The sequence below is a fragment of the Tamandua tetradactyla genome, chromosome 1 (assembly GCF_023851605.1).
Source record: "Tamandua tetradactyla isolate mTamTet1 chromosome 1, mTamTet1.pri, whole genome shotgun sequence".
Taxonomy (NCBI): domain Eukaryota; kingdom Metazoa; phylum Chordata; class Mammalia; order Pilosa; family Myrmecophagidae; genus Tamandua; species Tamandua tetradactyla.
The window spans coordinates 123,110,638-123,137,981 of record NC_135327.1 but is presented as its reverse complement, the minus strand read 5'-3'; the positions used below and the strand labels follow the sequence as shown (position 1 = coordinate 123,137,981).

The 27,344-nt window shown below is 37.8% G+C and overlaps 1 protein-coding gene and 1 pseudogene across 2 annotated transcripts; both read right to left on the bottom strand.

The window, feature by feature from the left end:
* Positions 1–4,896: 4,896 nt before the first annotated feature.
* On the bottom strand, positions 4,897–26,178 carry SAMD9L (sterile alpha motif domain containing 9 like). 2 transcript variants are annotated; one of them, XM_077123845.1, is made up of 3 exons: positions 25,797–26,178; positions 24,098–24,258; positions 4,897–9,696 (listed from the first exon to the last, which is right to left on the bottom strand). In XM_077123845.1, exon 3 carries the CDS (start codon positions 9,673–9,675, stop codon positions 4,933–4,935), a length of 4,743 nt encoding a protein of 1,580 aa, XP_076979960.1. In that variant the 5' UTR covers positions 9,676–9,696; positions 24,098–24,258; positions 25,797–26,178; the 3' UTR covers positions 4,897–4,932. The 2 variants fall into 2 exon arrangements, with proteins under 2 accessions (XP_076979960.1, XP_076979952.1); XM_077123837.1 differs by lacking the exon at positions 24,098–24,258.
* Positions 17,662–20,391, bottom strand: LOC143681273 (polycomb protein SUZ12 pseudogene; annotated as a pseudogene).
* Positions 26,179–27,344: the final 1,166 nt, after the last annotated feature.

Here is a 27,344-nt window from a genome sequence, read left to right as displayed (position 1 = left end):
GAGAAGCCAGAAGGAGCTGAGAGAACCATTTTGAAACCAGAATCTGGGAGAGAAGGACCAGCAGATGTCATCATGTACCTTTCCATGTGACAGAGGAACCCCAGATGCCAGCAGCCTTAGAGAAGGTATCTTTATCTTGATGCCTTAATTTGGACATTTTCACGGCCTTAAAACTGTAAATTTGTGACCTAATAAATCCCTTTGTAAAAGCCAATCCATTTCTGACATATTGCATTCCAGCAGCTTTAGCAAACTGAAATGGAGGGCTAATGGAATTTCTGACTATATTTCTGAATGTGTTTATTTCTTCTTGTACTTCTATCCATTTTACTTCATATATTTGGAAGCTCTGTTATTAGTTGCAGAAATTGTTATGACCTCTTGAACTGATTCCTTTATCACTCTGAAATGATGTTATTTCTTAGAATATTCTTTGCTCTAAAATCGACTTTTTCTATCATTATATAGTCTCTCCACCTTTCTTTTTATTGTGTTAGTATGATATAACTTTTCCCCATCATTTTACTTTTAATATATTTGTGTCTTCTTATTTAAAGTGGGTTTCTTGTAGGTAGCAGATAATTGAGTCTTGCCTTTTAATTTAATCTGGAAATCTCTGCCTTTTAATTGGGGTGTTTAGACTATTATAATTAATGTGATTATTGATATTAGTTGGGCTAAATACCCCACCTTGCTTTTTGTTTTCTAACTCATCTACTCATTGCTCTATTTTTCTGCCTTTTTACTTGGATTGAGTAATTTTTTATGATTCTTTGTTTGGATTGTAACTCTTTGTTTTGCTATTTTAGTTATCCATCCACTGATCAGTACTCTGAAGAATATTTGGGTCCTTCTGCAGGTCACTGGAGCACTCTTTCTGTGCAACTCTTTCTTCTCTATTACTCTGCCTTGATAACTAACCATCTTAATCCCGCTAAACCCTCAGCATTATCTCTTTAACTGAAAGAGCCTACTGTGCTCTGCATGGGTTCTTCCCCTTCCTTTGATACAGTGTGGAAATTCTCTCAAGGCAATGAACTGAGGTAACAGTAGGGATCACTTTGATTTCTTCTGATTTCTCAAGAGTCATTGACCTTCATTGTCTGAAGAATTCTAATGTCTGGAAATTCATTGTTTCATATATTTATATCTCTAGTTGATCATACATATCTACAACTGTATATATCATTTACATCTGTTTCATATATAGTTTCTTAATTAATTAGTCAATTAGCATAATCAAGTTGCTTGTTTCAGGTGGAAGGTGAATCAGGACCTTGTCACTTCGACTTGTACAGGTTCTGCACTACCCTTGATTTTAGAACGTTTTGTATTTTCCTTTTCTGATTGGAGTATAGTTAAAGATGGAATTGTTGATCTTCTGCTAAGTGGTATGTTCATTTTGGGTAGTCTTGAAAGTTATTACAAAAGCTGATGACCAATATGAGTGTTTGTGACAGTGTACTCTTTAAAGCTATGTTTCAGACTCTTCTTCTTCATTCAGATGGTCTAGGAGCAGTTTAGGTCAAGTTAGCAACCTAGAATGCTGCCATATAAGTAAGTCTCTCTTCACTTTATTAGCTCAGTGGCCCCAGGAAGACCTCCACAACTTAAGAGATGTTACCTTGGTAACAAATTTAAATTGGATAAGCCATGAGGAAGAAGTTATTCAGTGTTTCAACTCCGTGTCTGGGTTAATTTCCTGTGCAGAGAGACCTCAAGGATCCCAGGGATGGGTCAGTTTGGTGATTTAAAGAACTTATTAGATCATCATGGACATATTTCCTTTAAGCATATGGTCTAAAAGTTACTTGCAAAGTTTGATTTTATTTAAGGCAATTTTTTTCTGAGCACATGTTTCTCATCTTTTAATATAATACAATGTAAAGATAAGGATCAAATTTGATAGTTTTACCTACTACATATGTGTCACAGAATAGGTTTCATCCTGTACTGTGTATTCTGGGTTGTAACATTGCGTAGAATTGGCAAGATTATGGTGGTTGTTTGAGGGGTAGTTTTGTTGTGTATTAGATAATAAGGTCTCTATAAAGAATGCAAGAAAAACTTTAGTGCTAAGAGATAAAGGAAAATAAGAGAATACAGAGACTGAAGGTTATAACTTTCTGTGAGGATTTGTAGAAAAGGTTGATGGCAATGAAGAAATAGAAAGAGCCATAATTTATAAATTATAATAGAAATCATTGAGATTATAATTTGGGAGAGCATAAATAATGTTTATTGATTATGATAGGAAACTAATACAACTGAAGAGGCGTGCCAAAGTAAAAAGATCTAGGTTGCTGATTTTCGTTGTGAGAATTTGACAGGACATTGCAGCAGACCTACTGTTTTTCCTGAGAGCAGCCTCGTTGCTTCACTATCCTATTGTCTCATAAGAGAGAGAGAAGGTCCAAGAAAACCCAGATGTAGGGGCATGGTAAGTGACAATTTGTATAAATATTGAGGATGACTTTTGCTGCCTTGGTTGATCTTTTAAAAGTATACAGACTTCATAGCCCAGATAATTTTCTAGGATGGCATTATTCAGTTCTCTTACTTCTGCAATTTGTTTTAATAATGAAAATCACCTCTTCCCACCTCCAAATCAGATATTCTTGAAACAAAAGAGAATAAAGTTTTAACTATTTTTGTTACTCATTTTTTTTCTTTAAATCAGGTCTAGGAAAGGATGTGTAGAAGGAAAAAAGCTTATTTTTCTTTTTACAGTCATTAAGCTTTCAGCTATTTAAGAATATTTTCTCTGCAGTTAGCATGGCTAATTTATACTTGGCATCATTTGATAAATAAAAGATGGAGCCCTTTCTTTACCCTTTATTTATCTTGATGCAGAGGCTAATATAATGAAATATTGACAGGAGACGAATTGGCATGTGACTGTCACTTGCGATTGCTATGGTGCTAATATCAGTAAGGAATTATGTCAGGTGCATGTAACAGAAACCTTATCACAGTGGATGTAACAGAAACCTTAAACAAATATGATTCATTTTGTCTAATATACAGACAGAAGACACTCCAGGGCTCTAAAATCTCATTCCTTTCTCATTTTTTTTTTCACTTTTGGCTCTGCAGTTCTTGGCTTTGACTCTTACCCCATGATTACCTCCTGGTTGGAAAATGGTTCTGGTATAGAGTGGCATCTATATCAAGAAAGCAAAACTTACAGAAATTCTCAGCAGATTTCTGCACTGTCCCATTAACTAGATGGCCACCATGACTGCTTATTAAAGACTGGAGAATGTATTTTTTCAATTGAGTAAATTACTGCTATGAACAAACCCTGGGTTTTATCAATAAGGAAGAGGGGAGAATGGAAATAGGGGAGGAAACAGAAGTATCTGCCACAATATTTGTTTAATGAGGATAGAAGAGATTGGGACAGTAACTATTGCTTTTCAAAGAAGTGGTATGGGGACGTATTTTGAAAATGGAAGTTTTTTGGTCTAAAGCCTACAAAGCTCATTTACCAACTCAGGTGAACCTAATTTCTGCTGTAACCTCCATTCAACCAGGTTCCTAAAATTAAATCCCAGCCAATTCAACATTAGCTTTCATTTTCTCTGAATTACATCTAAATTCAGAGGGGTTTATACAACCTATAGGTGGTGGGTGGTCCTCATTTGTCATTGCTGGCACCAACAGAGATGTATATTATCTCCTCTGATTTTTGGTGGTATGTTTATCACTCTTTATATCCCAGTCCTCAATCATAGTAAATTCCATTTTCATCTCTCTCAATCACTTTTATACACCTTAGGCCCAGGGGAAAAATGTGCTTGATTACACATTACTCTGGGCCTGTGGGAAACTTGATGGGGATAAATAAGACCCTTAATTGCTTCTGTGTCACCCTCAGGAAACATAGGAAACATTCTCTCCTGCCCTTTCTTTCCCATATTTCAGGGAGACCTATGTGTTTGAATACGCTGCACAGTGCTTCTATTTTACCTCTCTGCTGCTGCACCATGGCACCACTAACAACCTCAGCAATTCCTGGGAGGTGAGGCATGAGTTTACTCTGCTCTTGGAACCCCCATCCCCCAAACACATCTGGAGTTTCTGCAGGTCTTTTCTGCAGAGGGTGAGAAGTTACAAGGACCTCTTCTGGATGCACCAACGTCTAAGTTCTGTCTTATTCCACTCTCACACTTTCCAAACCCATCCAAGGCAATCATTACCGTGTGTGTGTGTGTGTGTGTGTGTGTGTGTGTGTGTGTGTGTGTGTATGTGTGTGTGTGTGGTATTACTCATCAAGAGTTTTATGAAAATCTTTTTATTTTTTGCTAAGCCTAATTTTTTGAATCTCAAAAGCCAAGAATTGTTTTTCCTTTCTTTTCTTTCTTCTCTCTTTCCCCTCCTTAAGTAATGAATTGGGAAAAAGGCAAGGGTTTCAAGGGATTGTGCATGCTTAGGAGAAGGGTAAGATGGGGTGGGGTACAAGTATTACCCTTCATGTAAGTTTTGCTGATGCCAAGATGAAATAAGAGGCACTCTGGTGTGGATCTCTGAGTTTGAGTTCAATAAGCTGAGGAGGTGCTTTTACTTCTACTTCCATCTTATTTAAGTTTCTGCTTTCACTGTGAAGAAATAATTCAGAAAATTCATAGAAATAGAATTAAGACATATTACATTGACCTGTAACTAGCTATGGTATGACCAGTGGATACCAATGGAAACTTAATTGCTAGTCTGAAATGTATATTTAAAAACATTAAGTAATTGACATGACCTTGTGCCAGGTTCCATGTATATATGCATTTTGTGTCCTAAAAAAAGGTATATAATTTAATCAAACTGAAAAACGCAGAATGATCAGATCAGCATGTCATCAAAATGCGATGGCAATGAAGAGAAGGGTTAATGACAGGGAGAGATAAGAAATAAATGTATTTGAACTAATACAGCTTCTTAAATTACTTCTATATCATATGCCAGAGGGCCTTCAATGGAAAATCCAAGGTAGAAGGAAACTCTTTCTATGTTCCTACCACTTCTGAGAGGACCTGAATAAACAGATATCACTGGTATTTTTATTTTCACCCCTGTTTCATATTCTATAGAAATCAGCTTGCCTTCAGCCTGACCAATTAGACGGCGCAAGAGGTTTTTGACTTCTTTTTTTTTCCACACATCTCCACTCTGCCATAGTGGGTTTGTATTTTGTACTTTACTGAAGTACTGCTCTATCTCAGCCTTATGAACAAAACTGTTGAGTCCCTTCTTCTTCCCTAGATAGAAAAGCGTGCTTGCCTGCTTGGACCGGCACAGGCGCCTGTACTGTCCCCTGAAGGATCTGTTTAAGGCCAAAACATACTTTTCCATTAGGATGGAATCCTGATCTAGCTCTTGATTTTCTGGCCAGAAGAGGAGGCAGGCTAAGAAATAGGGATCCGAATATTGGTGATTTAGTCCCACAAGTTGCAAGATTTCTCGGAGGTATTTTTTCAGCTTGTTAAGTGGTTGAATGAACTTGGAGTTGGGTTTTAGGCAACTGAGAATAATATTTGCCAAAATGAAATTTTGTTTCTCATTCGTCAGCCTTTTATGTGGATTCTGCTGCAATAGGAAGGTGTATTTGTTCACTATACTTTCCATTATGCTTGCAGCCTCTTTGCAGTTTGGATTAAGATATTCTAGAAGTCCAGAAAATCTATCTGCTCTCAAAGCTTCTAGACATTTCCTGCAATTCTCCTCCTGCAGTAATGGACTCTCTCTGGTATATGATGGATTCGAATCCAAACAGCAGAAGAGTTCTGTGTATTTCCTGAAATAGCGACTGACTTTTGCACTTAATATGATTTCTGCCATTTCTTTTTGGGCATTCCTTGTTTTCAGTAGAACCATATAATCAACAAAAAAGTCAAAGCATCTTTTCAAATCTGAGTGTAAATTTTCTAGGTGGGATGTGAACTTCTTAAGAGCCAAATAATATTCTTCTTTTGGATGAACAGGAGCATGGCTCTTTCCTGATAAAAATTGTAACATAGATTTTTTAGATAATTCATTTTCTTTGTGGAAAACCGGAGTGAGCTGAAGAATCTGGATAGTGTAAAGACCAACTTCTATTTCACCCAAGAAGCCAGCTGTGTTGTAGATGTCATATTTTCTTTGGGACTTCTGTGGTGACCAGGCATCTGTTTCATAGTTTTTACTGTCAGTTTGCCGTTGGGATTCCTTGAAAGCTCTGGAGGCTTTTTCAGCTGCTTCTAGTAAATATGTTAGATCATGAACAGTAATGTCCTTAGAGTTTTTGTTTTCATCCATCCACCATTTTATTTTACTTTTGTAGACTTGACCAAGTGTATCTGAGATATAGGAATTTGCAGGTGCAATCCTTTTGGCCTGATTTGCCCAATCCAGAGCAGTGTTAAAATTCTTTTTTTTAATATAGAAATGTCTTGCTAATGCTTGACAGATGAATGCATTTTGTGGGAATCTAACACTTCCTGCAGTTAAGACTTTTTCAATGTCTTCGTTCTGTAAAGTTTCAATCATTGGGGAAAACAAAGTGTCTGTTTCATCTCCATACTCCCTGCGCTGTCTTGTAAGCAAAAGTGTTTGCACATCATGGAGAAATTTGTCTCTTCCTATTCCAGAAACATAGAATAAATTCTCATGTAATATATTCAAGGCAATTTGACTTTTATCCAAGTGGTAGCTTTTTTCCAGTTCTTTTAGACAGTGTATGGCAATCAGAGGATGAATGATACGCACGCCAGTGTATCTCCCATATTCCTCGACTTCTGTTTTCAGTAGAAGTGTAGAGTAGGTTCCCATCTTGTCTTCTAGCCTTTCAGGCTCCCAAGGGGTCTTATTGTATATTATTCCCAAAAATATTTCACACTGTGACACTGAAATGGTAGAATTAGTAACGTAAGAGTTGAGTAGAGCCAGGAAAGAAATAAGCTGTGCTTCCTTGCTGCTAATATTCAGTCCTTTCAGGATATTCCTGACTACATTTTCTACATATGTTTCATCAAAATTGCTTTTCATGATCATGAAGGAATAAAAGTTTTCACAGTTCATGTGCTGCTTTTCAATTTCCTCCAGTTTGGCCTCAAAAGCCCTTTGTTCCTTGGGAGAAAGTTGGTATTTTAGTGCAATACTATCTGATAATTTTGCATTTTCATCAGGATTCTGAGATCTCATGCAGTTTAAGATAATTACAATAGTTTTTTCATAGCGCAAACCCACCTCTGTTAAAATGAGATGGATGGCATTCTGTAAAATGTAGACATTTTCCTGTTCTTCAAAATCATCCAGAAGGAGAAGTACAGGGATGTAATCCAGATGGCTGTTTGCACCATAGGTGATCAAATTGGTCACTTGTTTTGCAATTTCTACAAAATCAGTTGCTTTGTTTTTTAGCACAGCACATCTAAAAATTTTTTTTAGGTCCCAGAGAACATGCATGGCCAATGTCGTCCCCCCACAGCCTGGATGATGATAAAGATTGATGATTTTTGCAAAGATTGGTTTAGGAGAATCTGCCCAGCACATTATCAGATCTTTAAGGTTTTCATAACTGTCCCTTTTGACAAAAGCTGAAGAGTAGTTTTCAGAAGAAAAATAGAAGTTCCACCAGGATACTTTGCCACCTAGATAAAAGTGTTCTTCTTTTAATTTCTTAAATTCTAGGAATTTGGATTCATCTTTCTCTATGTCTGTGTCTCTACACTCATTTTCACAGAGGATTTCCAGGGCAGTCAATATATCCTCATCCCTTTTCTTTAAGATCACAGAAGAAGATCCACGGGCGGGCAAAAACCTTCTTGATGACTGAATTGTTGATTTCAGTTTAAGGATGGTACTGTTTATCAATTTTAAACTTAAAGTGGAAATGCTGTGGTTTGTTAATTCATCTCCCATTCTCAATCTTGTTTGTAGCAGGTCTTTCCATCGCTGATAAATCTGTGAGTTTGCACAGATACACAATATATTTTCCATTCCTTTGAGAGCTTGGTAGAAAGCACAGATAACTTCAATGAGTGGATCTCCTGGACTTTCCACCGAAGTGAATAGTAGAAAAACCACCAGAAATTTACCTCTTGTCATGATGTTTTCATCTGTGAGAAATAAAATCAGTTTCCTGACTTCAGAAGCTCTTTCCCTCTGCCATAAAGATGGTTCTAGAGGTCTATATGCCTCATTTCCCAGGTCTGTTCTCCCATTGCAGAAGATCCAGCTAGGCTGCTGGTAAAGATTCAGAGTAGATATCTTCTCCCTAATGGTAGTTGTCTTCTCTTCATATTGATTTGGAAAATGAAGGTTTGCTACTCGGCTTTCTTGGTAGGCATTCACCACTCCATTTCTGTTAGAATCAGGATCAAACTCCAATACAGCAAACCATTTAATTTCCTTTAGGAATTCTAAGTGTTCTAATTGTTCTGAACTGCATTTATTTGTTACAAGAATGTACCAGTCATAGTAGGAATTGTCTAGAGAGTCTCTGTTTCCTATGAGAAGTTTAACTAGCTTTAATCCTTCACTCTCTATCTTACTTTCCTTCACTCTATGTTCTTCTTCAGCTTCTTTTCTACATGCTACCAGTGACTTTAAATTTCGCATAAATGCTTTGAAATCTGCATCTTGTTGCTTGATATTGGCCAGGATGTCTTTGGAGCTAGCTCCATCTCTTACAAACAGTGAATGATCTTGGCTTTGTTTCCATGTTTCATCTTTAAAATTTTGCATCTTAATATAGAAGTACTTTTCTTTACATATGGAGTGTTTTGGAATAATGTCTACTTCGATGACAAATCTGTCAGATGGTGTATTGCTCTGCAATAGGACCTCCACAAATCTTGGCTCCCGAATACACTTCTTGGCTTCCGAGATCTCGCTTTCTTCAAAATACTGTTTGATCATTAGATTGAAGTGGTCAATGAAGGCACTCTTATTGGTGACTTTCACACCAACAATTTCTCCATGGGGTTTGTCCTTGACTCCAAAATGGATGGTCCCATTGGTGCGTGAATTCATACATGCGGATGCAAATCGAAAAACTTCATTGCTAAATTTCATCTTAATGTCCTTTTCTGTGGCTGTTTCTGTATTTGTGAGGGCTTTGAACTCATGTATTGGGTCAATGAAATTGAGTGTTCCTGTTTCAGATGGAAGGATATAATGCTCTATATAACGGTGGCCATCCTGGTACTGATCAAAAGGATATGGCATGCAAGTCAATTGTTCAGGTTTTAGTTTATTCTTTTCTTCTACTGCATTTAATGTATTTTCTTTCTTAAGAATCAATTCTTGTCCTTGGGCACTTCTGATCTCAGTGAGATCAGGATCAATATTGGATGACACTGATTTTTCCTTTTGCTTTTTTTTCTGTTGTGGCTTTTTTTGGTGTTCTTTTATAGGGGTCTTTGTATGATCTAATGGTCCAGAATCCTGATTGTGACTTTTAGAAGAATCATTCATCAATCTGTTATAACTACGTTTTATCAAAAGTGCTGGGCCCCGGGGTAGCCCCATTTCTATAAGGTCCTTCTCAGTTAATTCTTGTAGGACTAATCCTGTCACTTCCTCACTGAGCAGAATTTGTCCATATTTATCATCAATCTTAAGGTCTTCAGTTACCCATTTTTTCACATGTTCTTTAGTCCAGTCTTTGATCATTTCAGGTAGAATTACTTGTTCACTCATGTTGATGCTGTAATTTTCTTCCTTGAAGAAAAACAATACAAAAAAATTTCATATTATAAGTTATTGAAATCACATGATGGATTATGCATATACTTTTATAGAGAAAGACTCTTAAAACTGCTTGATACTTTAGTTGTTTTACAGTCCCCAATCAATGCCTTTGTTTTCTATGTGATTGTGAATATGAAATAGCTGCTAACCAGGGTGACATACCCCATTATCCTTATAATAATTTTCCATTTTAGGCTTAATTTAGTGAAAGTTTGATTTTTTTGGGGGGGGGGGGCATGGGTAGGCACTGGGAATTGAAGCTGGGGTGTCCAGTATGGCAGGTGAGAACTCTGCCCCTGTGCCACCATTGCCAGCCCTTAAAGTTGGATTTTTGTAACTTAAAACCAGAATCTCAGGTAACTCAGAAATTTGTTCTTATAGCAGAATATTGCAAATAAACTTAAAAATATGAAACTGGCTAGGTGAAGGTGGGTTGGGAATGGGAAACCCCATTCCTAGCTGGGAAGCTGGCTATCTTTGTTACATAGTAACAAAGCAATGGTTGAATCATCACCTATTGTTTTGTGGAACACAAGCTGTTTGGCACGGAGGCTGGAAATTTGAGGGACTAAGCAAAATGTTAGGATAATCGATCTGGTTGGTTAATTCTTTGTGGCTCTCAGAAGGTACCAACAGAGACTAGCTATAGTTCAAAAGGACCTGTCCTGCCTGAAAATGGTAGGGAAAATAGTACACATTTCTGACTTTGTTCAGCCCATCTCAGCCTGATTTACTGGTCTGAGACTGTGGAAGGTCCTGTAATTATGTACTTGGCTGAAATACAAAAATTGAGTATTCTGGATACCTTAGAACAGGGGTTCTCAATCTTGGCTGAACAATAGAATCACCACCTGGTGGGGGGAGGCAGGGTGGTGTCCATGTCCCCAGACTCCTATTTAATTGATTGTAGGGGTAGGGTTGGGTTTAGGTATTAGCTCTTTTTAAAATTTACTGAGGTGATTCTATTGCGTGGGTAAGGGCAGCAATAGTTTGCAAAGTGTGGTCTCTAGACCAGCCGCATCAGCCTCCCTCGAGAGCTTGCTAGAAATGAAATTCTAGGGCCCCACCCCAGACTTACTGAATCATAATTTAAAAGAGGACCCAATGAAATGGCCTAAGTAAATAAACAGGAGAGAGTGAAAGTAATATAAGGCTACATAGACTAAAAGCACTGAGGATCAAATAAAACAAAAAATCAAATGATAAGGAAAGAAAACACAAACATTTACAAAGATTTGTGATTGTTTTTATGTGAAAGATTTAAGGAACCTGGGTTTCTAAAGATTGAACCAGTCACAAAGTTGAGTCAAACTGCAGATTTAACCCTCTGGGTCTCAAGAGAGTCTTTTTAAGGGCAAGCCTGGACAATGAGCTAAACCAAAGCCTTAGTCTGCACTCCTGTCCCTGGCTGTAGAAGCAGTCATGCTAAGCATTTTCTGACAAGCTCTCCGATACCATACCCACACTAGAATGATTTACTTTGTCCACGAGCATACAATCATTGGGCATAGCAGCTTCCACTTGCCTTGATAAAACTTTTCCTGGTTGCCTTAGTGTCTTTATTTACCGTGTAGATGAAGGTGGTCCTTAAGAATTAGTGTATATATTGTAACCAGATAAAAATATTATTTTACCTTAAATGGTGTCATTAATTCATTCAATAAATGTTTATTGAGCCGTTATTATGCACCAGCTATCATGCTTAAGAAAAACAGACATGAAATTCTTTCATGGTGAACAGAGTCTAGTGGGGAAGAGAAATAAAGCAAACCACACATACAATCAAAAAAGTTCATGATGAAGAAGTGATATGTGATTAAGGATAGGATAGAAACAAGAAGGGGCATAGGACTGGGACACGTGTTTTATTTTTGTATCTTTCTTTAGTGGATTGGAAGATAGTGGATACTCATATTGGGTTCTGCACTTAATCTGTTGTCATATATGTTTCAGTTGAAGCTTTTGTTAGTTTCTTTTTTAAAAATATTTTCATTGAGAAATCGTCACACACCTACAGTCCAACCATAATATACAATCAATGGCTCACAGTATCATCACATTACTGTATATTCATCACTATGATAAATTTTACATTTGCATCACTCCAGAAAAAGGAATAAAAGAAAAAACTCATATATCCCATACTTCTTATCCCTTCTTCTCATTGACTAGTATTTCAACCTACTAAATTTTTTAACCCCTTATCCCTCCATATTATTTAGTTATTTTTTGTTCTTTTTTTACTCATCTGTCCACACCGTGGATAAAAGAAGCATCAGACAAAAGGTTTTCACAATCACACAGTCACACTGTAAAAGCTATATAGTTATACAATCATCTTCAAGAATCAAGGCTACTGGAATACCAGTCAACAATTTCAGGTACTTCCCTCTAGCCACTCCAATACGCCATAAACTAAAAAGGTATATTTATATAACGCATAAAAATAAACTCCAGGATAACCTCTCAACTCTCTTTGAAATCTCTCAGCCACTGATACTTTATTTTGTCTCATTTCTCTCTTCCCCCACTCTGGTCAAAAAGACTTTTTCAGTCCCAAGATGCCAGGTCCCAGCTTATCCTGGGAGTCATGTCCCACATTGCCAGGGACATTTATACTCCTGGGAGTCATGTTCCACATAGTGGGGAGGGCAGTAAGTTAACCTGCCAAGTTGGCTTAGAGAGGCCACATGTGAGCAACAAAAGAGGGTCTCTGGGCTAGGCATACCTATAAATAGGCTTAGCTTCTCTTTCACAAGAATTAGTTTCAAAGGGGTGAACCCCAAGACTGAGGGCTTGGCCTATTGAATTGGTTGTCCCCACTGCTTGTGAAAATATCAGGAATTTCTCAGATGGGGAAGTTGAATATTTCCTCCTTTCTCCCCAGTCCCCCAAGAGGACTTTGTAAATACTTTTCTATTCTCTGCCAAAATTACTCTGGGATATGTCAGAGCATCACACTAACCTGGACCGACCAACAAGCTCTTACGGCCTCTTCAAGGAGGTAAGCACCATGTAATTATGGTGCTAGAATAAACTGACCATACAAGTTAAATTAGGTAATGCACTATCTAAAATATAAATTTTGCACCAAATAAACATCTAACCCTTTGGTCTTACACAGCAGTTGAAGTTTTAAAATATGGACCATATCATCCTTTACCCTGTATTCTGATTTACCATAGTCCTATCCAGATCAACTTCACTCATATCTCCAGTTGAAGTCTGATCACTTCTTCAACTTTTTTTTTTTTTTAACAGTTTCTATATGGGGCAATGCTAACTTGTATAGTTTAAGTGCTCTAGCTCTGAGTTTCAGGTGTCAGATACATGAAGTTTCAGGGAGCGACCAGTTTATAGACTAATAGCTCAGTATCTCAGAATTTAGAAACAACAATTACAACTCCTGAATATATGTGACGACTGTAAGGGTTTAACAATGTAGGATCCTTTACAATAGGCCCCAACCTGATAGCGCATGCTCTCGAAATCAATTCACTGAGTTTTTATATTATAATTAGTTCATATGAGTGAGGCATGATAATATTTGTTTTTTGTTTGTTTGTTTCTGATATTTCATTCAACATACTGTCCTTAAGGTTCATTCGCCTAGTTGCATGCCTCACAACTTCATTCCTTCTTGCAGCTGCTCCGTATTCTGTTATATGTATACAACATAGTTACCCCTTCGCTTAGGCCACCCCCAGCCATTGTGAATCATGATCGCTGCCACCATAAACACCAGAGTGCAAATGTCCATTTGTGTCCCCACACTCAGTTCCTCCAACTATATACCTAGCAACAGGGTTGCAGGATCACATGGCAACCCCACCCCTAGCCTCCTGTGGAACCTCCACCCTGCATTATAGAGGGGCTGCACCACTCAGCTTTCCTACCAACAGTGCATAGGCACATCTCTTTCTCTACATTCTCTCTAGCACTTATTTCTCTCTGTTCACTTTTAAACAGTTTTATTTGCACATCATAAACTCAACTTAAGTAAATAGCCATGCCTTCACCACCATAATCTATATGAAGACAGTTCCTTTCTTCAGCAAAGAAACCATACCCTTCCCCCATATATCCCACTTGTTGACATTTAGTTTTGTCATAATGCCTTTGCTACATTAAATGGAAGCATATTACAATGTTACTGTTAACTATAGACCCTAGCTTGCATTGATTGGTACTTTTTCCCCTATACCATCCCATTTTCAACACCTTGCAATGTTGACATTAATTTGTTCTCCCTCATGCAAAAACATTGTTATATTTTTACATTTAATCACCATTTCTGTCCATTCTAAGCATTCATAAGTTATAAGATCTCAGTCTCTATTCTTTATTTTTCCTTCTGGTGTCATATATGTTTCCAGCCCTTCTTCCTCAACCAGACTCAAACTGAGCTTCACTCAGTGTACTTACATTATTTTTATATCATCAGATAGTATTGTGCTATCTATTCCTGAATTTTTAAAATCAGTTCTGTTGCACATTCTGTATTTCTTCAGCACCAAATGCCCAATCTCTACCCCTTTTTCTGTCTCTTGATAACCTGTGTTCTTAACTTTAACTCTCAACGTTCACTCATTGTTAGTTTATATTAGTGAGACTGTACAGTATCTGTCCCTTTGTTTCTGGCTAATTACACTCAGTATAATGTCTTCAAGATTCATCCACGTTGTTACATGCTTCATGACTTTATTCTGTCTTACAGCTGCATAATATTCCATTGTATGTATATAACACAGCTTGTTGAGCCACTTGTCCGTTGGTGGACAATTTGAGCTGTTTCCATCTCTTGGCAATGTCCACTTGTATCCTTACCTTCAATTCCTCTGAATATATACCTAGTAATGGGATTGCTGGATCATATGGCAATTCTATACTTAGCTTCTTGAGGAACTGCCAAACTGCTTTCCAGAGCAGTTGCACTATTTTACATTCCCACCAACAGTGAATAAGTGTGCCTCTTTCTCCACATCCTCTCCAGGACTTGTGTTTTCTTTTTTTTTTTTTTTTATAATGGACATTCTAGTGGGTGTCAGATAATATCTCACTGTGGTTTTGATTTGCATTATCCTTATAGCCAATGAAGTTGAGCATCTTTTCTTATGCCTTTTACCCATCTGTATTTCCTCTTCTGAAAAGTGTCTGTTCATGTTCATTGCCCATTCTGAAATTGGATTCTTTTGTCTTTATATTTTGAACTATAGTCCTATATATTCTGGATAGTAAATCCTTATCTGATAGGTGATTTTCAAATATTGTCTCCCATTGCATAGGCTCCCTTTTTACTTTCCTGACAAAATTTTTTGATGCACAAAAGTGTTTAATTTTGAGGAGATCCCATTTATCTATTCTTTTTTCATTGCTCATGCTTTGGGTGTAAGCTCTAAGATAACACCTCCTATCACAAAATTTTTAAGATATTTCCCTACATTTTCTTCTAAAAGTTTTATGACCCATTTTCAGTTTATTTTTGTATAGGGTGTGAGATATGGATCCTCTTTCATTCTTTCACACATAGATATCTAGTTCTCCAAACACCATTTATTGAAGAGGTTGTTCTGTCCCAGGTGAGTTAGCTTGACTGCCTTATCAAAGATTAATAACTTGTTGGGATTTTAACTGGTATTGCATTGAATCTATAAATTAATTTGTGTAGAATTGACATCTTAACTATATTTAATTTTCTAATCCATGAACACACTATGTCCTTCTATTTATTTAGGTTTTCCATGATTTCTTTTACCAATTTCTTACAGATTTCTGTGTATAGGTCTTTTGTAACCTTAGTTAAATTTATTTCTAAATATTGACTCTTTTGGTTTCTACTGTAAATGAAATTTTTTCTTAATTTCCTTCTCAGATTACTCATCACTAGTGTATAGAAATACTACTATTTTTGGGATGTTGCTCTTGTACCCTGCCACTTTGCTGTACTCATTTATTAGCCCCAGTGGCTTTGCTGTAGATTTTAAACATATAGTATCATATCATCTGCAAACAGTGAGAGGTTTACTTCTTCTTTTCCAATGTGGATGCCTTGTATTTATTTTTCTTGTCTAATTGCTCTGGCTAGAACTTCCAGCACATGTTGAATAACAATGATGACAGTGGGCATCCTTGTCTTGCTTCTTTACTCTTTGAGGGAAAGCTTTCAGTCTTTTCCTACTGAGGATGATGTTAGCTAGATCACAAGATTTTTAAGTTGTAAAACAGGATAAGCAAGTACAGGCGGGGCCTGTTACAGGTTATCACAAGGCTTTTAAAATCATTATCAAAGATGAAGGAAACTGGATCATAGTTCAGTGAGTTTTAGTAGATTCAGGTATTTACTTTTGATTGCTGTACATTATACTAGAAAGTAAAAAGGGATCTGCATAATAATTTAGTAATCATAGTCATTTGTTAACTCTTACATGCTCGATTACACAGAGGCATACTCAGAATTTACTGTAACTCATCATTTGGAGAGCTTATTAATCAAGGAGTCTGTAATGAAAGTTGCAGTTTCCCTCTCTTCTATGTTTTAAATACAAAAATCAATGACTAAGAGCATAATACTAGATGACAAATCACACCCACATTATTAGTTAAATAACCTCACAGTTAAATACATCTTAAATACTAATCAAATAAGTATTTACATTTTATAAGTTTCTAAAGATACCGTTAGAAAACTTATATACCCTTTCTAAAACAAAATAGGGAACTGCATCTGATGGTAGTGGAATGAAATAAAAAACTAAAATACCTGCTGTATTTACAGCAGCATTGATCATTTATAAATAAAGAATATGAAAATGCAGTATTTTTAAGGATAATAAAAAAATTGAGGCATATTAATCTCTATGCTTGGAGTTGGAATAAAGACCCATTGGTGCTCGTCAGTGTGCCAGGAGTGAAACCACTTTCTGCTGGAGAAAATCCAAGTGCAAATACATTTATAAAGCACATAACCTAGAAAAAAAATTGCCCTGAATGATTCAAGTCAGCTTATCTGTATTGCATATTCTAATCACGAAATATATTAGAAAGACATTCTTATGAAAAACAACAAAAAAGTATAACATTTTCTGGTTCATTTTTACAGAAATTTCTCCCCTTGAAAGTGGCATCTGAAAAGTCTCAAACTCTTCCCTTGATTTATAATAATAATGAAAAGATGTGGACACCTGAGTTTTCCATATGATTAATTGGAAAAGAACCAGAAACAGCAAAATGTTCAAGTTTAAAGTATACTGGGTACACAATGTACTAAAATTATTCATATAAAAACAAATGGTCAGCATCATTATAGTCCAACATGACATTTCACTGTCAATAATGTGAAAAATTAACACCTTCTCCATCAGGCATAGGACAAAAAAGTGTTATTTTTAAATTGTAAAATGATCTTAGTGAAAAATTAGTCTTACATTGTAACGTTTCATGCCAAACTGACAAATGATTTCAAATCCAAGTATGAAGCTTTGCTTGCTTCATAATTTCACAAAAATCTTCAATTTTTAAAAATGGAATTGCATTCCAATTTTCCTTCCCCAGGAAAATATCTCAGAATTACAAAGTAAAAATACAGCCAGTTACAAATGCCAAAATTTTTTCAATTTAAATATGAAATAATTATCAATTCAATATATTACATAAGACAATTGTTGGAGCTAAAAAACTTTCTTTAAAGTATTGCTTTTTCATGCTCAAGCTAGAGTGTTTTAATGATTTTAATAAAACTGATATATATGTAATGCTTGCAAAATGAAGTGAAGAAGAACCTGATACAAATATCCTTGCTGAAATAATTTACTTCATCTAACAATGCCTCTTTGAAACCTAGGAGTAAAAACAAGCACAAAAATGTAACTCTTCCTAGAGGCTGAATACTCTACAATGCAGTTTAAACGTTTGTCCATGACATGGGGTCAGGTCTTTTCAGAATTTTAGTTTTTTGCTCTATTTTGAAACCCCTGAGACATCCTCTGTTTCCAAATCTTTCTCTTTTGCATTAATTTCACTATATCCATTTGCTGTCCCACTTTGCTCAGTGATTTCTTCACTTATTGGGAAAGCAGACTACTCTTTTTCTCATTTTTGTTGCATTTCAAGGAGTTTGGTAACAACTTTATCTACTGACATTATGCTAATAACATTACAGTCATGCATGCTGACTAGATGAAGCATAAAGTTTCGACATAAATTCTTCATAATTATTTTCCGTCCAAAATTTTCTGCAAACAGCATACAGACATGATTCATTTCATTGTCAGGAATAAATCCATGCTTCACGACATGAAGACTCCATAATTTCATCACTTCTTTCTCTCCTTTCTTAACAACAGAAAGTTCTTCAATCTGTGTGATTTTTTTTTCTCTTAGCCATTTGGGATTTTTTTCATTCTTACTATCTACTTTCATTTCTTATAGATGGAATGTTAAGCAGGTATCACTATGGAAATATAGACAACTGTGTCCACTGCTGTGTGTTCATGGCTATTTCACTTCTCCATCTTTTTCTCTTCAAGAAATTCAGACAAGCTTGCTTCTGGTCATTCTGGCCTACACACAAGGATGCGCGTGACAGGTGTGCTCTTTACTGGTCCACTGTAACTAAAGGCAAATCCAGGTTGACGATGAATATCCCGAGGATTTCCTGTATAGGTGCCATCAAAACACTCATGAATAAAAAACATCTACCCTAGCACCTTTTGGGTGACAAACATAATTGAAGACAAATTTGCTATGGCAGAATTTAAGATACTTGAATATACTACAAAGTCTGTGACTCTTCAGGGCAACGCAGGTCATCTCTTGTTTCAGTTAGTTGTCATAAAGGACCTGATAAACTATTCTTAATTTTTGCTGGCTTCATTTCAAGTATATATATTTTTTCTTGTTTGTAGATCTGTAACCAATGATTCTTCTTAAAGAACCGGGTTTGTTTATGTGATAGAGACTCTGAATTTCTAGTGGTAAGAAGCTTGGCAACAGGAGTGTAGATTTATCACTGGCCTCCCCTTTCCAAAGAGTGAACTGCAACACAGGTCCCGGAGAAAATGTTTCACATGGAGGCAGCCTCTCTTCATCAAGAATAGTTTCCCATGTTGCTCTTTCCTTGCTTATTGAGCATTCTTCCATTTCCTGCATGGCTATTTCATATTCCCCATCTAAAGTTGTAAGCTCCTGTTTTTATAAATACCATCTTTCATGCACAAATGCCTTTTCCTTATCTTCACCATTTCGTTTTCTCCTAGTTCTTCGTTTTCTGGAAGTTCTTCATTAACATCAGTATTGTCATTGGATTCTCCATTAATTATTCCATTAAACTCTCTTCTTCTTCGATGAGTCACTTAATAGTAGTAAGACTTCACCATATAGCTATTACAAGGTTCAAGTTCATTACTGGAAACTGCAAAGGACAGGAATTTTCCAGATTTCATTTGAGGTCAGGATTCAAGGGCACCTCCTTTTTACCTGTGGGAACTTGCCTTACTGTACAACTTGCATCCTTTTTTGTGTGTGTGGCAAACTTTTACAAGCAGAACCTCCGGGGTAACAGAATTTTGTTCATTTTCTGAGTTTTGTGGTGGCTTATTTTTTCTGGAAGAAATCAGTAAATGTAAGCTGAGCTGACAAGCAATGAGATTCTTGCTCTCCTTCCATTTTCTCTACCTTCGATAACCTATCACCAACTTTTAATGTTTTCCTTTTGATGCTTTTCCGAAGTTTTGATGAAACATACAGGTAAGAGTTATGTGCAAAAATACTGGTGCTGTGAGATTTCGAGTTGGAAGAAATCTATAGATTGGGGTTGGCTTCTCAAAAGCCTGGAGAAAAAGCTCCTGATGCACCCCAACGTGTTCCAGCTTGGCTTCTCTCGCTCCACCCCAGCCACGGTGGAGGAGGGGGAGGAGGGGGAGGAGGGGGAGGAGGGGGAGGAGGGGGAGGAAGGGGGGGAGGGAAAGAAGGGGGAGAAGAACAGGAGGAGGGGGAGGAGAGGGAGCAGGGAGAGGAGGGGAAGGAGGGGGAGGAGGGAAAGGAGGGGGGGGAGGAGCGGGAGGAGTAGGAGGAGGGGGAGGAGAGGGAGGAGGGAGAGGGGGCCGAGTAACTGCCGCCTCTCCCACAGCCGGGGCCGCAGAATTCGTCGTCGCCATGCACCGCGGCTGAACCCCCGAAGCCGCCTCCCGGCGACCCCGTGCTGGGCCCCGAGCCGCGCCCGCCCGGTGCTTCCAGGCGCCACTGCGGGGCGGCCGGGAATGTAAGAGCCTGCAAAACCTAGCGCTCACCCCAGCAGGCTCCGTCGGATCGACGGAGGGAAGGAAAGGAAGGAGGAGAGGAAAGAGGAAAGCAAAAAAAAAAAAAAAAAAAAAGTTTTTCCCAGATTATTTTTTAGTAGCTTGGTATCTGGTCTTTCTGACTCTGGCTTGTCGCTGTGACTCGCGCCCCTTCCCACCCCCCACCCATTCTCTCACTTTCAACACAACAGCCACGATCATGTCATTCACTCTCCACAAAGTTCCCCAATGATTTTTCATCTCAGTCGGAGTAAAAGCCAAAGACCTCAGTATGAGTCGTAAACACCCCACTCTTTGACTTATCACCTGCGCTCGCGCCACTCCAGCCCCGTAGGCTGCCTTTTAAAACATGAACGCCAAGCTGCTGCATCCGGTCTTCCCACTAGCTGTGGCCACTGCCTGGTAGACGCTTCCTCCAGACAGCTACAGAGAGAGCCCAAGTCCTCTCCTCCTTCAGCTCTTTCTACAAGTTCTTTAAGGCCTCTTGGTCACCATTTCTGAAATTTCAGCCTTTTTTCCAGAACTTTCCATCACCCTTTCCTGCTCCAATTTTTCTCCTTGGCATTTACATACTATATATTTTATTTAATTTTCTTTTTTATTCTCTTTCTTAGCAGCTAGAATGTAACCTCCACGAGGGCAGGCATTGTTGTATCTCTTTCACTGATTCATCACCAGTGCCTGACATAAAGTAAGTAGTCAGTATTTGTTGAGTGAATAAATTAAGATTTTTAGAATAGTGAAATGAATTATAATTGCAGAAGCCTTGAGTTAGCAGTGCCTATAAAACAAAGGACAAGTGTCCTTTTCTTGGAGAATCATTTCCTTTGGCTTAAGTTTCCAGGTAGAAATCTGTGGAAATCTGGTCATGCTTTTATCACACTACACAGACTTGCTCTGTTCAATCTGGCACAATATCTTCTCTTAATCAAGAGCCATCTCTCCTAATGCAAGCTACCTGCTGTCTCTGGACACCCCAAAGATGTATGGAAAATCATTGCTTAGGCAGCAATTACAGCAATTTCAACAAACCCCAGCACTCTATTGAGAAGCAGCACATTAAGGATTTCCTGTTTATGAGTTCCTACTATATGCCAAGAGACTCTGTGTATATATGTGCATATGTGCTTGTGTAATGTGGGGGGTGGTAAGGAGGGATCTTGTTTTTGGGTCCCTTTACAGGGTGACAGGGAGATAATTCAAGTAATTATCTTAATTCTTCTTTACTTGAATTCTGCCAGGAGCTACCAGGGAGATAGAAGCACCCTTCTCAAATAGGATACCTGACATCTCTCTGCCCAAAATCCACTGACTTTTTTTTTTTTTTATCTCTACCTTCTCTCAGAGGTTCCCCATTGTTTAAAGAGAAAGATATCTTTATAACATCAACTGCCCACTCCTATGACAGTAGCTGAAAAGATACATAATGACTTGAAGCTACTATAGATTCAGTAAGATTTTCAAATCAATTTTCACTCTGTCAATTATAAAAGCATCTTATACGGTCCATGGGCCATATTTATTTACTGAAGCCATGTGTTTAGTTCAAGGTGAAAATGATTTGGGCATAGAAGGTTTTAGTAATGCTTTGAAATAAGTCCTTGGCCCAATCAGTATATTCAACCTTGTCTGGGAAATGGTTTGTTCATAGAACTTTATACTGTTGTGAGGCTTACAAAGCCGTTTCATGAAAAACTGTCTAATTGGAGTCACATCCAAGAAGGCTGGCCTTTAAAGAAAAAAAAGAAACCTTTATGTTTCATCCCATCTCCCAATATTTCCTCTGTCTATTCAGCCTTTATTTTTATCCAGTTAGGAATTACCTTTAATTCAATTTAAAATTTTGATATCTTAAGTAGTATAAGAGAATTTTGCTTAACTGTATGTGACTACAGATTTGCACAGTTCAGTATGCTTGTATCACTGATCTTCTGATCTACATTTTACCCAGGTCTTCTAACTTCATTCCTGATCCCTGAACACCCTGCACCCTCACCAGGCTTGCTGGAAAGTTTATTTTTCAAAGAGCCCTGAAGTTATCACAAGTAACATCTAGTGGCATGCGTATGGAAGCAGTGATACTTCTTATTTCTTTTAGAGTAATTTCATAAGAAATAGCTTATGTACATTTGAAAGTACATTCATTTTCAAAGTTGTGCTTTAGTTTTGAAACTTAGTTTTTTAAAGATAGCTTCTAAAGAGAGTTGATGAAACATATGACTCTAATGATTAGGAACCTACTAGGCTTTTGTGAAAACTTCCACCTTTTATATCAGAAACTTGAAAAAGGCTCCTTGATCTCAAACCCGTAGACTGGTTGCCTTTTCTTGAAAATTTGTCAGCCGTGTCTCTGAAAGCAGCAACGGGAGAGCAAAGATGCATACGAAACAGTCGTGTTGCTTTTTAAGTCATGCTTGCTAATATATTTGTTGAGAATATATTTCTTTAAAAAATGACATCACAGGAAGTTAAAATCTGATTGCATTGTTGTTCAGAACTGCTTATCGGACAGATTGTCTCCTAACTTTCTACTATGAAAATTTTCAAATGAGAAATTTAAAAGAATAGTGTAAGTAACCCTTCATACCCTTCTCCAAGGCTACATCTCTTCCTATGTTTAAATACTTTTAATAAAATAATTAAACATTCAAAGAATATGTTGTAAGCATACTTCTCTTCACCACATTCTACATTCAGTGTTGAACAAGTTGAACAAGACCTTCAGAGTAAGTATGTCCAGGATCTAACCACTCATTGCCACTTCCACCACTAACAACTGGTGGAACCCCCCAGTCTCCTCTCTCCTGGATCAGTCACAGCAATAGCTCCCTCATTGATCTCCCATTTACTGTTATTGACCCCATCCGGGAATTCTCAAAATAGCAAGCAGGATTGACTTGTCAAAATGAAAAGAAAATCAGGCCAATGCTCCATGGCTTCCTATCTGACTCTGAGTGAAAGTCAGATTCCTAACTATGGACTACAAGAAAGACCCCACATGGTCTGGCACCTTGTTACTAAATCCTACTCTGATACTATGTCTGACTTTTATTTCTCTTGCTTGATCTGATCTCCTGACCTCCTTGCTGCTCTTCACACACAGGGACGTGCTCCTGCTTCTAGCCAAGGCATGTGTTTCCCCTCCCTGAAATGCTCTTCCCTCGATACCTGCAAGGGGTCCCTCACTTCCTACTGGTCTTTTATCAAATGTCACCTTCTCAGAGAGGCATTTACTTGACCGGCCTACTGAGAATTTCATCCCATATCCCAACATCCCCTATCCCTCTTTAGGCTTTATTTTTATCTACTAAGTACTTGTTGTTTATAAACAGTCTCTGCATTTTACCCAATTGTCTTATTTCTTTTCTGTTCCACTCATTAAAAAGCAAGCTCCACGAGGACAAGTATTTTTGTACATTTTGTGCACTATCATATAATACCTAGCACGTAGCACCTTCTCAACAAACATTTGTGGAATGGATAATGTATATCCTTTAGAGTAGTTAAAAATAAGGTTTTTTTTTTTTAACATGCGTAGGCACCAGGAACAGAGCCAGGGTCTCCAGCCTGGCAGGTGAGAACTCTGCCACTGAGCCACCATGGCCACCCCAAAAATAAGGAATTTTTTAAAACCCTTTAGCTGGCAATGCTTGTACTTCAAAGGGCTCAGTTCATAATATGGGGCGATTATTTCACTTGGCTTGAATTGCCAGAATGAAATCTGGGGAAATCTCTTTATTGTGCTACCCATTTAGGCCAGATCAATCCTTACCTTCCATCATCTGGTCACAAAGAATGAAAAGGAATATATATATATATATATGTGTGTGTGTGTGTGTGTGTGTGTGTGTGTGTATATATATATATTTTTTTTTTTTCCCCTGAAGTCCTTCTATGTATCTCAGTTTCATAACCTCCTTTATCAACTTTCTGCTGTGTTCCTCACAGCCTCTGACTGAGGCCATTTCTCATCAGTTTCTTTGGAGGGGTCTCCTGTTACTTCTCAGTGACTGAGCTTCAACCTCTATGTTTGCCCCTGCTCCCTTATCTCTCGGGAGCTGATCTCCTGGCCTTACCAGTTTCCACAGATGCACTGTTCAATGTTTCTCTTAGCCAAAGTCCTCTCTCAGTATAACCTTCTCTTTCCCTGGATGTTGCACAGATTGAGAGGGCAAACATCAGGTTTTCTCTCTTGTTTTAGCCAGTGATTTCAGCAATTCCAGTAGTTCCCAACATTCTAGAAATGAATCAGCACATTAGGAATTTCTCTCTGTAGCCTGTCCCTTCTTTTTACAGCTCCTTGTCCTCTACATACCCAACAACTCACTGTCCATCTGGGTCTGGTGTGGGGGATGCTGCAAAGGAAATTTGTCTCTAAGTTACCTAAAAGGTGCTAGCTTTTTCTCACTTCCTTTTGTTCAGATTCATGCCAACAGTTATCAGGGAGATAAAATTACTTTTCTCAGACAGGGTCACTGTCATTTGTTCCCCAAATCTGGAGCCTTTTCTTCTATTAAACAGATAAATGGATACTATCTTGTCTTAGTCTGATATACTAAGTTCTTCAATGATATCCTATTATAAAAAAAGTCAAAAAACTTTCAACCATCCCTCCCAAACATATGATAGCAGTTGTAAACAATACAATGATTTAAACTTATTATATTTGGTAATGCCTTTAAAATAGTTTTTACTTCATCAGTTTTAAAAGCATCTGTGTACATATTGTTGGGATTATATAAAGATGAAAATTACCATGATGGGTGTGGGCAAATTTTAAGAATGCTTCGTCATAACTCCTTGGCTTCCTAAGTACCCTTGAATTCCTATTTTGAAGCAACTGAGAACACAAATCTTCCTATTAATAACCTTATTGATAAAGGAGCTACAGTTTTCTCTTTGGGTGTTGAGCAAGAAATACGAAATCAGCAGAGCTTTTGGGGACAAGCCTTGGTGCTCACCACCCTCTCAGGGGGTTTCTCCTTAGCACCCCAGCTTTCCATGCCCTGAGGAGTTACTCCACTCTGCAGGACTTTTGGAGCTGATAGTGGAGAAGACACTTCAGAATCCTAGCTCTAGTCTGGCAGAGTTACGCTCCTCTCCCATGGTGTGAGAGGAATTGGAACCACACACAAGCAAGTTAGTTTCGTTTTCCTGAAGTACACTCTGTATTTTCATTTCTTTTTTTTTTTTTTTGCATTGACAGGCACTGGGTATCAAACTCAGGTCTCTGGCATGGCAGGCGAGAACTCTTCCTGCTGAGCCATCGTGGCCTGCCCTGTATTTTCTTTTATTCAGATTGCTTTATCAGATGGATGTGAAGGAAAGAATATCAAATAGAATATCTAGCCCATGGAGGATGTAATGTTTAAGTTATGATATCTTTAATATCAACTTAAGTTATGAAAGACAGAGTTTTGCATAATTGCACATGACTACCAGTTCCTTTACAATCCTTTATGCTTCAGCTCCTGAAAGTGTTTGCACTGTTTTCTCTCCTCTTTCCCACTGCCCTCATGTGCTCTCACCACCCTCACTGCACTCACTGGTGCATTTCTCCTTAGAGGAGCATTTACAAAGTTGGCCTTAGTTAAATATATTGATAGGTATTTAATACATTGATACTTCTAATATTTCAGTATTTTTACAAGTACCAGTTTATGTGCAAAAAACATATTTACATAAGAAGTACTGCTGGAATTTTTAAAGATAACTATCTTCTCCTGAACATAATATATATATTATATATAAAGGTTTAATGATGCAGCAACTTACCAAAATATTTCTGAAAACTTCCTCTTTTTTTTGTATCAGAGACTTGAAACAGGTCTTTTAATCCTCTGCTTTCTTATTCATCTTCTGATGGCTGAGAAATTTACGACTGTAAGGATCGTGTCTGAAAAATGAAGCCATCAAATCATGAAGGCTTCCAGTGTCAGGCTATTTGATACTCTGCCTTTTCCTGGAGGTGGGTCAGAGTCACAGAATAGGGGCAGAACGAGGAAGTAGAAATGCAGAGAGTTTCACTTTCGCTTGAAAACAGATTCATTTGTATTTTAAAGGAATTACAATACAGAAAAAAAAATCACAGAGGGCAGGCTGCGATGGCTGAGCAGGCATAGTTTTCTTCTGTCACGCTGGAGACCCAGGTTCAATTCCCGGTACCTGCCCGAGCAAAAAGAAAAAGTCATAGAAATTATCAATAAACTTGAACCTTTGCTTAGAAACTGTTCACCAAACAGACATTTAAATCACAAGAGTTAAGAAACCAGAAAAAAAAGAAACCTATAGAAAAAAAAGAATGGAAATACTGGGGAGAACATTACAATTTAGTATAATTTAAGTGTCCCTAAATTCTTCTGCCTTCTGGGACCATCCTTTATTTCATCATCGTTTGAAAATTAAGGCATTTTTTTCATCAGGAATATAATGAAAGTAAATTTTCACACTTAAGAATTAGAGAATATACAAAGAAGGTGGGAGGTTGGGGGGAGAAAACCACATTATCTAAACACAATATCTATTTCCAACTATTCACTTTTTTTTTTCCTATACATACCTTTAAAAAGTTTACATTTGGTACCTGAGAAATTTTTCCAGGCCCTAAAGGATATAACTTCAAATAGACACTATGTACTGCCAGCAATCTACAGTTTTCTGTTAAACTTTTTCTTCCTATCTCAATAAGTATTATTTCGTTTCTTCTCCATATGCCTGAAAATTTTGATTCCCATCACTAAAAGGTGTTGTCATCACCTTCTACTGAGTGGATAAAATCAAAGCCATCAGATGGGTTTTCTCAAATTCTCCATTCCCTACATCCTCAAACTCTCCTGTGCCCCAATCCACGCTCTCCTCTTTGCACCTTATTAGGGGCAGTGATCCTCAATCCAGACAGCACATTTACATCACCCGGGTGCTTTCAGGAAAACAGATGCCCAGAGCCTCTACTGCACAGTTAGGAATAGGGCAAAGCATCAGTAATTTTTAAAAGCCCCCTAAACAGTTCTAAATGTATAGCCAGGATGACAACATCTGGAATAAAATGAATGCAATCTCTCTCTATCTCTGAACAATTCAGTCCTAAAACCATTAATGGGCAGAGAAATGATTCTATGGTGGAAGGTGGAGGAATCAAGGTGACCTGGAGCAAGAAGTCAGAGCTTGAGAAGGTGGCCCCAGAGAGGGGTGACCCGGGGTGGGAATCAGAGCCTGAGCAGGGCGAGGAGGACATCCATAAGGGGGCAGCCAGTGTTGGGTGTCAGATCACACGCAGGGTGTGCAGGTTTGAAGCTGCCGTGTACCCCAGAAAAGGCCATATCC

Coding starts and splice junctions, on each gene's coding strand:
- SAMD9L (XM_077123845.1), bottom strand. CDS start 9,675: ATGAGTGAACAAGTAATTCTACCTGAAATGATCAAAGACTGGACTAAA.